The 9,842-nt window shown below is 29.8% G+C and overlaps 1 protein-coding gene across 4 annotated transcripts in view; it reads right to left on the minus strand.

Annotated features, from left to right (window-relative positions):
• Positions 1 to 9,842, minus strand: part of LOC110022436 (ubiquitin carboxyl-terminal hydrolase 13-like) — a 25,691-nt gene that overhangs the window by 5,591 nt on the left and 10,258 nt on the right. For 2 of the 4 annotated variants that reach the window (XM_020721380.1, XM_020721378.1), the window contains exons 17-29: positions 9,122 to 9,199; positions 8,658 to 8,746; positions 8,458 to 8,566; positions 8,287 to 8,355; positions 8,103 to 8,213; positions 4,318 to 4,373; positions 4,018 to 4,195; positions 3,816 to 3,917; positions 3,420 to 3,491; positions 3,270 to 3,335; positions 2,693 to 2,758; positions 2,203 to 2,289; positions 1,831 to 1,944 (exon numbers count right to left, since the gene is read on the minus strand). In XM_020721380.1, coding sequence (XP_020577039.1) covers positions 1,831 to 1,944; positions 2,203 to 2,289; positions 2,693 to 2,758; positions 3,270 to 3,335; positions 3,420 to 3,491; positions 3,816 to 3,917; positions 4,018 to 4,195; positions 4,318 to 4,373; positions 8,103 to 8,213; positions 8,287 to 8,355; positions 8,458 to 8,566; positions 8,658 to 8,746; positions 9,122 to 9,199 — 1,197 coding nt within the window. Of the gene's footprint in view, positions 1 to 1,830; positions 1,948 to 2,202; positions 2,290 to 2,692; positions 2,759 to 3,269; positions 3,336 to 3,419; positions 3,492 to 3,815; positions 3,918 to 4,017; positions 4,196 to 4,317; positions 4,374 to 8,102; positions 8,214 to 8,286; positions 8,356 to 8,457; positions 8,567 to 8,657; positions 8,747 to 9,121; positions 9,200 to 9,842 lie in introns of all 4 variants that reach the window. The other 2 variants (XM_020721379.1, XM_020721377.1) reach the window with 1 other exon arrangement.

Below are 9,842 nucleotides of genomic sequence, written 5' to 3' on the forward strand. Positions count from 1 at the left end.
TATATATATATATGTATGTATGTATGTATGTATGTATGTATATATATATATATATATATATATGTATGCATGCATGCATGTATCACCATCTTTAATACATGAGCTATTATAAAGATCATTAAAAACGAAATTGTTAGCATCACAAATTATTTTCTTAAACTTTATATAGGCCATCTTATATTTTTTTTCATCCTTGAAGCTTTTACATCTAAACTAATTTTTACAACTCTTTATCTTTTTTTTTTTTTTTACATTATTATTCCACCACCAACTATTTTTATTCAAAAGAGCTTTTCCTTTTGATTCTTCAGGTATATATTTTACAACTTATTAATTCTCGTTATTTTACTCACAAAGTATTAGCTTTTACATCTAAACTAATTTTTCAATCCTATGAGCCCCCTTATATTTTTTTTCAATCCACCAGGCTTTTGCATTTGAACTAATATTTTTTTTTTCTTGCACATTATTGTTCCACCAACTATTTTAATTATTCTATTAATTTTTACAACATTATCGTTTAGATTCTTATCTATAATTACACCAAAACTATTTATAGTACCACTCATACATGAATAACAAAGTTTAAATCATAAGCTACCAATCTCCCTAACATTTTCTACAAAACATTTAATTTCTCTAATGCATAAGAAATTTATCTTCCTATAAACTATAATATCTACTAATTTCATTTATATTTTAATATTAGTTTTATAAACTAACTTCTTTGGTTGCATCTGTCCATAATATTTTGAAACATATAATTAACAAGTATTAGTTTAATTAAATTATCTTTTCAAATTATAATATTAAGTACAAATTGAATGTGTGATTCATTCGAGTACAATAAAAGTGCAAATGCTTACTTTTGAGGCTAGCCACGTCTTTGTACCAATGTGAGGCTTAGTTTTACTTATTTATTTATTCCTTATATTGGTCTTTTTGTTCCTCGTTTTTTACTTCTATATTATTTGATATTAACCTATTTGTTGTTGTCAGTTTTGTTTCAAAAATGATACACTGTCAAAAGTATAAGTTGTGAAAATTAATTCAATTTAGCTACTTATTTTATATGATTATAATTTCTTCCTGACATTTGATTATTTTGATCATTTTATTATTAATTGGTTTTAAAATTTAGTACAAATTGCTTATATTAAAAAAATGTAAAAAATTAACTAGTTGTAATTTGTCAAAATCATACTATATATCATACTAGTAGCATTAAGAGTTCTTAACCACGACCACCTTCCACCCTTAAATCAGTCCCCCTAGTGATATCCAACTCAAAAATTATACAAGCAATTTTACATTGCTTGGCACTTGGTCATCACTTTATCAACAAAATAAAAATTGATAAGCATTAAAAAAAGAGTAAAAGTGCCAAAAATAGTCCCCTGAATATTTACATGATCATTTTAGTCCCAGACTTTATAAAAATGATAAATTAATCCCCAAACTCTTTTAATGGTGGCTAAAATAGGCAGCTATCTCAACCGATATTAAGAGTTTGCGGATTAAATTGACACTTTCATAAACTCTAGGACCCAAATGGCTTTCGTGCAGAAAAACAGGAGAACATTTTGACGCTTTTCTCATTAAGAAAAAAAAAAGGCAAAATAAACAATATACACGAGTAGAAAGAACAGAGAAGGAAATCTTCAATGCAAACAGTTTTCTCAATCCCACAGCACAGCAACATTAAGTGAATCATAATCCTAAAAAATTAGGAATATGCCACTAAAACACAAGCAAGAAAAAATGTTTGTTCAAAATAAGCAAAGAAAAAAAGAGAGAGGCTTGTGTTTAGAACCATAAATAAAGTTTTACCTTTGAGAATTCCTCTTCAGGAATCTGCAGTTTCTTCTGAATGCGAAATTTAATCTCAGCTAGAGTTTCGCCATCATGGATAACCAAGAAGAAAGGCTCCCCAAAATTCTGAATCTGCTGCAATAAAAATAAAGTGGAATGATTAAATAAATTTGGTAATCATAACAAAATAGACATTTACATACATACCAGGCCAATTATTACGTATTTACATATCTAAAACTTAAACTTCACATTTTACATTTGTACCACCCAAATCTTTCATATAACATAAGAAATAGCACAATTTTAACTTTTAAAAGGTGAAATACACCTTTTCATGCATAGATAAGGTGTAATAAACATTTTGTAACCAAATTCCATATAATTTACCATTTGGTTTTGATTAGGATCCTTCATGAAGTGATAAACATGAATCAAGCGATCATGTGGACCAAGGTTTTTCTCTTCTTCTGGAATCTGCAGCATAAATTGTATTCACTAATGTTAAAAAAATTAAAGTTCTACCACAAAGCAAATTTGAGGCATCTACATACTTAGCATACAATTGTTTATCTATTTACATATCTACACCTAAACTTTCATATTTACACATATAGAACTCAAAGCTTCAATATCACATCAAAAATAGTAATATGACCACTTTTTAAAAAGCGAATTACACCTGCTCATGCATAGAGTTAAAGCAACAAAGTGTCATATATATGTAATATGAAAGTTAAGGTGTGAGAATAGTAAATACATATGAATTGCGTGCTACGTATCTAAATTTACCAAACATATGATGATGATAATGGCATATTAATCACAAAATTAAGGGCTTAAATAAAGCAAAAAAAGATCAGAAGCAACAGGAACTTACCTCCTCAGCGCGCAGGGTCCAGTACTGATCATTTATGTTCTCAATCTTCTCAATGAGTGGAAAGATCTAAGAGCAAAAAAAAAGTAAAGATGACAGATAAAAGAAGCTCAAAATAGATCAACTCCAGAACCTAAAAAGCTTCCTCAATAGATACTCCACAAATCTCTACTCAAAAAAAATTATTAAAATTTCCGTTTTAACGCTTCAGCACATCATTGGAGCAATTAATCAATGAAAAATAACTTCAGAAATCAAAGCACTACCAACACAACTTGATCAGTATAACCTCTGCAATTAGAAAGTGAATGCTAACATCATTCACTTCAGCAAACTTTAAGAGGCATTTACACTCAAAGCACACAATTCTTATGAATTTACAAATCACGCAACAATACATTTAAATTTACACATACAGCACTCACATTAATATCACATAAAACATACTACAATATTTTTAAGGAAAAAGTCAATTTCAAATATAAAAGCATAGGTGTGAAATAATGCAAATATATAAGAATTGTGTGATGCATGTGTAATTTTCCCATACTTTAACAAGCTCAATAATCCCAAAAAGTACCTTGTAAATTTTGTGGTAGAAAACCTCAATTAATCGGAGTTCCGCATTGGGATGAGATAGTTCAACCTATTCAAAATAAGTTCATGCTTGAGATGTGAATGAAATTCAGTGAAAGTCAAAAACACTAGAAAAGAAATATGCTCCACAAACCTTGGTTTTCAAGTCATTGATCACATCGGCCACAGTACTGCTTTTGGGTAGCCTGATGTTGTGAATCACTACCTGCAAAAGAAAGAGCAATCATGTTTTTATAAATGGGGCATTTCCATACATACACCCAATTCTAATATATTTATCGAAAATTTGTTTTTTTACATTTATACCACCCAAATCATTCATATCACATCAAAAAAAAAAAAAACCATCCATCATTTTAAATTTAAAATAATTTCGCCCATAGGTAAGGTGGTAATGCATGTAGAAATTAAAGTTTAGGTGTTACATAAATAAATACATAGGAACCGATTGGTGTGTATGTAAATCTTCCTTCTTAAATATAAAACAACTCCCATGTGAGGGAACAATAGCATTAAACAGTAAGTGCACCTCATCCTTCATGGCATGATGAAATGCGACTTTAAGAGTTTTTAAACCTTGCAACTCTGGGAGAGGAATGTCCAAAACCTCGTAGTACAATATGTCTGAGGTCTGTTCCACACGAAACCACAATTATGCATGCATTCAGTTAGTGTTAACACGCACCATAAAACATATTGGGAATTGAAAACAATGTTTAGAGCACAAGAACCTGATTGTAATGGATGAGCATGTCTGAAAGATGCTCTACCCCGCGGTATTTGATGGGTTGGGGTTTAGGTTGTTGAGAATAGCAGTTGTGAGATGTCAATCTTATCTTCGACGGGTCATCGAGGCCGATATGTCGAGCAACTCGTTCTACAACATCGTCGTAGGTGAAAAGTTTTGACCTAAAGCACAATAATAATAATAATAATAATAATAATAATTTGTCAGAATAGGAGAGAATCACAAAATCATCTAGCCCATAAAAAGTTAGTGTGCAGAGCAACAAGAGAAGTTTTAGACTTACAACTCCAAACTAAAATCATCCTCCTTGGGCCTATCCAATAACCGAAAATGGACCACCTACATCGAAAGTCGCAAAAAATGAAATCTTATGAATAAAATGATAGAAGAAGGAACTAAAAAAGCTATAACAATGTAAAAAATAAGAGTACAGGAACAAAATTAGTTGTGAAATAGGGAGTTAAAGTATCAGTATATTAATTAGCTCCATACTTCAGCAATTGCAGTTGTTTGCTATTGCCGGTCTCCTTAATTGTTTCATTATTAGATTATTGCCTATCTTCAGATGCGGATTTCCATATGCTCTTGGTTTAAGAGTACTAGAAACCGAGTCTTGTTGATTTAACCAGGCTGGATTAGAAACTTCTTAGAGTGGATTGAAACGCAAAATAGTTGGATTAATGATTGGAAGCAGAGATTTTTTTTTTTTATCTATAGAACCCTTGAGATATAGAACAATCAATATCAGTATAATAATTGAGTGAGTGCCAAAAGTCCCGTGACTATTTACATGAGTCGATTTTAATCCCAGACTCTATAAAATTGACAAATTAGTCCCCTGACACTTTTAATATGGGCTTAAATAGTTCTCATAAAGGATTACTTTTGCCCCTGTTAAAAAAGCCAAGGGACTAAATTGGCATTTTCAGACTATGGGACTAAAATAGACCTTCATAAAGAGTCAGTAGACCATTTTGTCACTTTTATCTATAATTGATCCTGCTTCCTCTCAAACTAGCGTGAGCACATAAACGTGAACTGCTTGGTGTGGGACAAATCTATGAGTCCCTATTGATTCATGTGAGACCTATATATTTGGTGACTTCTATCCATGTTTATTTTTTCATCTATATTCTCTGTAACTGATTTTGAATGTGAATGGTTTTGCCAAACTCCCATTACAGATTTTTTTCTTTTTCCAAGCAAAATCTTAGTCACTAAATGGCTTAAATTCATTCTCAGATTTGTTACAAAATTTCATTTTTTCACATTCTTTAAATTATTGTCTAGTAAGTTTTATGCGATTTTTGAGAGACTAAAATTAGTCGAACTAAGAGTAGTGGACTACACATATTGATCTTTGGTACATTTCTTTTTTTTCCTTTTTTTTTTTGGAATATACACTTGATTTTCTTTGATAAACCCTAAACCATGAGAAGGCCAGTATCAAATTGTGATAAAACAAATTAAAATTCAATAAACATATCAGCTAGAGGTAGAGCATAATAACTATGTCAATTACTAAAAAGCAAAAAAAAAAGCGAAATATTTGAAATCAAATATGTGGGGTTCCAGATGACAATAAGATGGCTATTGCGGTCAAGATTACATATTTACTTTCAACGAGAGGAACAGCCTTAGGGATCTTCCAAATTAGATCGATGATTTAAAATTTATCTCAACAATAACATTTATTTAATTCTCAGAGTTGGATTTAATGAATCAAAACTACTGGGCCATACTCAATGGTTTTGGTGAATTGTTTCAAGTGAAACCAAAAATAAACTTGATGAGCTATACCTATCATTAAATAAATATAAAATCAACTACACGAACAATTTAAAACTTATAAATAAATGAATATAGTGTCCAAATAATTTGGTTGTTTAACAAGCCTTGCGACTAAACACATTTGCCTCAAGGCAACTATTTTAAGGCTATCATTCTGAAAGTCGTGTATGAGAGAATAAATTTAAATTAATCTATAATTCACCAAGCTATTTAAGGCTTTATCAACTTCCTTGGTTGATGAAATAATCAGAATTATTACACCTAAATATAAAATCTCCAAATAAATCAACACCTCCTTAAAAGCCTATCAAACATATACTTAAACAAAAACGATGCATGGCTAAATCTGATCTTAACGAAGAAATTGTAATTTGTTAAAATTCTTATGATGATGTATTGGAAGCAGAAAATGACTTTCATTAACAGAAGAATCTAATTCTAATGAAGTTATATCTAGATTCATATCTAAGTTAAATCTAAATTTACACCTATTTTTTCGTGACCAAGAACCCTTGCTTGAACAAGAAATCATAAATTAAAAGTAATATCAAAATTTGATTATCTGAGAGAAAAATAATAGTCTTCAAAATAAACTTAAACTTGAGCAAGAGTCAGAATCTCACTTCGAGATTGAATTTGGAAATAAGATATATTTTGCAACTAAACCACCTTCAAAAACTAAAATTGAAAGTAAGATCATATTAAAACCTAACTATAAATAGAAGTTTGAATCTAATGTTGATTTTGAATCTCAACTATGTATAAAAATTTAATTTATTGTTAACTAATAAAAAATTTTAATTTAAAAAAAAAACTCTAAACATAAAATAACTATAAATGGATTGATTATAGCACTTCCAAAAAAAAATAGATGAAGTTAAGAAATCATGCCTACCAAAATTAATAAATAAATTTAAAAAAAATGATGATTTAACTCATTTGACAAAATAACCTTTACACAACAAACTGAATTTGATTTTATTATTGGTTTGATATCTTGCCTTAAAAACTCATAAGCATAACCTCATAAAGATAATAATTTTATGTGAATATTTCAACGAATTTCTTAACGAGAAGTGCTATTACATAAATACTAACTTTAAAATTCCATCTATGGTCGAATTTAAGAGTACAAAATTGACCACAACGGATCTTTAAGCCAATTGATTAGCTTGCTTTAAGGTCTATTCAGATACGAATGATATAGCACACTATTTGTTTCTAATTTTCATTATCATCTTATCTTTGTAACAAGTTTTTAATGGTATTTTTTAAAACGCATTTAACATTTTTATCACTTGCCTTGTATCATATTAAACATTCCCATTTGCATAATTTACAAGAAAATATTCACAAAAATTGGCAGCTAATTATGGAAATTCTAAGCTTAATCTTAATATAAAGAAAGAAGTGGAATTCAAATCTGGTATCACTATAATAATGTCTTCCAAATTAAAGTCTAAGAAATTAAATAAAATCATAGAAAAGATCGAACAAATGTTTATGAATTAAAATAAGAAAAAGTTTTGGTGTCAATCCAATTTTTAATATATCTAGTTTGACTTCAGTTCATGAACGCACTTTATGAACCACTATATACCGTACTCTAGAAGCTATTTTACACGCAAAGATGGTGTTAGATTCTAATAATGGATGTTAGAGGTATCTGAAGCTGGCGTGACAAACTCGCGTGTTGAATCATAGATTACTCTGCAAGAAACAAATTAGTTATTTCCCATAATTAATTTAGAAAGATCAAATGCTTAATTCATTGGATTTGAACTTTTTTCCAAGTTGATAAAATGACAAATTCGAAAATTTATACCAGTAAAAAATGCATGATGTGAGCCTTGCTATGAATATAACGAAACTTCGAGTTTTGATGTTGCTCTAATTATCTTATTCTCTATCATTTAACTTTATTTTGATGTATGATGCCTAAGAAAATGATGCTTATAAGAAAAATATGTATTCAATAGTGTTATAATTAGATTTAAAAGAACATTTAGCATTCAAGTAATGAATTTAAATTCAACTAAAAACGGAAAACAACTCATGGCATGGTATTAAGTACATGCACCACACCAATCATTATCAAGACAAGGAAAACGAAGAGCATGGGAATAGGATTTCTGGATGAGAAGCGGATGGGGACAATCACAAGGAAGAAAATATTCAGGATGAGAAGCGGATGGGGTGTGAGGCGAATCAATTATAAAGAAAACATAATAAATGCTTAAATTCGCAGAAAAAAATGGATATAAATCACCATTTTACCTGCCGGTTATGAACATATTCCAAAAAAGATGGAACATCTGGATAACGATATTTCTCTTCATTTTCCGGGGTAGGAGCTTTTTGATAACAAATAATATCACCATCTTCCAGCTGAAATGGAAATCCGGAGTTAGAACTAATTAAAATAGGCTACAATTGAATTTAAATAATAAATTCAACAAACCTGGCTGGATCGAAAAGATAGCTTCTTATCAATGTGTTCACACATTACACTTGGTTCAAACTTTATTTCCTGGGCAGCATTGAAAGAAGATTTGTTGTCAGGATGTTTTAGCATGATTTAGGGACAAATCACCAACACAAAAATAAATAATACAGATTTAAATGGATTAACCTCATAAAGTTCAATCTCTTCATTTTGAGGGAAAGAAGCCATTTGATTTAATTTTGACAATATCTCCAATGGTTTCCCTAAAGCTTTCACAAAAAGCCTTCCAACATATCTATCGAGTAGAAAGAGCAAATTTAAAGCACTAAACTTAGTGCAAGATAAGAATAGAAAAAATTAATAAGAAATAGAAGAATACCAACTACCTTAGCTCTTCTTTTTCAGGGTCATAAAGTTTAAAGAATAGCAGTATATCTTCCTTAGTCTTGTCCAGTGGAGGGAGAACACGAAGGTCCTATATAATAAAAGTATATATATATATATATGTAGCAATATACAAGAATATAGGGAGCATTTACATATATACACAATCCTTATGAATTTACATATCTCGCACCTAAACTTTCATAATTACACACATTGCACTCAAATCTTTAATAACACATCAAAAATAGTACTATTATCACTTTTTTAAAGTGAAATACATATTTTCATGCATAAGTGTAATGCACCAAAGTGCTATGTATGTAAATATGGAAGTTCAGTTGTGAGATATGTAAATGCATAAAAATTGTGTGCTATGTATGCAAATGTCCCAAGAATATGCGTACAGTTATGAGCAAACAAATCATGAGAACAAATATAAGAAACTTGTAGAGATATACAATACCGGTCCATATTCCACTTCCAAGAATAGCCTTAGTTCAGCATTGTGAGCTTTATTTGATACTTCTCTCAGCTGCCCAACCTGCGCAAATTATAGCACAATATTATCATCAATAGCCTTATCTCACCTATTTAGAGTTGGAAAAGAACAAAGTACAACATTCATTACTATTCTATCCCTACAGAAAACAAAATGTGCAAAAGGAAAGCTGCTAATTTTTTCTTTAAAAATTGCAATAATAACGACTCAGAACAGCCAAAATAGATCAAATTTAGAAAATTAGCCCCTGTATAGAAATGTGACAATATATTCATTAGTTAAGTTTATACTTGAAAGTAGTAGGCTTAGATGAGGCTTTGAAGAAGTACATAATGGATAGTACAGCTGATAATTAATTTCATGCATGCACAAACTCATACCCTTAAATAATTACAAACACAACATAAACAGCATGATACATTCATAAACTCATCTAGATGTAAGTGTAACAACAGAATAATGCGTGGTCATACATGCAAATAAATCTATTTCACTTCATTTTATGATGTAAATCAATGATTTTATGAATATTTTACAAAACAATATAGCAATGCAATCAGATATAGCACTGTCTCATAACTGCAACACCCTATGCACCTACATTTCAAACAAAAAACAATAGTATCTTTGAGTAACACAGAATTTAGTGGAAATGATGCAATATATGTATATATATATATATATA

Source organism: Phalaenopsis equestris, unplaced genomic scaffold, assembly GCF_001263595.1.
Source record: "Phalaenopsis equestris unplaced genomic scaffold, ASM126359v1 Scaffold000191, whole genome shotgun sequence".
In the NCBI taxonomy this organism is placed as follows: Eukaryota; Viridiplantae; Streptophyta; class Magnoliopsida; order Asparagales; family Orchidaceae; genus Phalaenopsis; species Phalaenopsis equestris.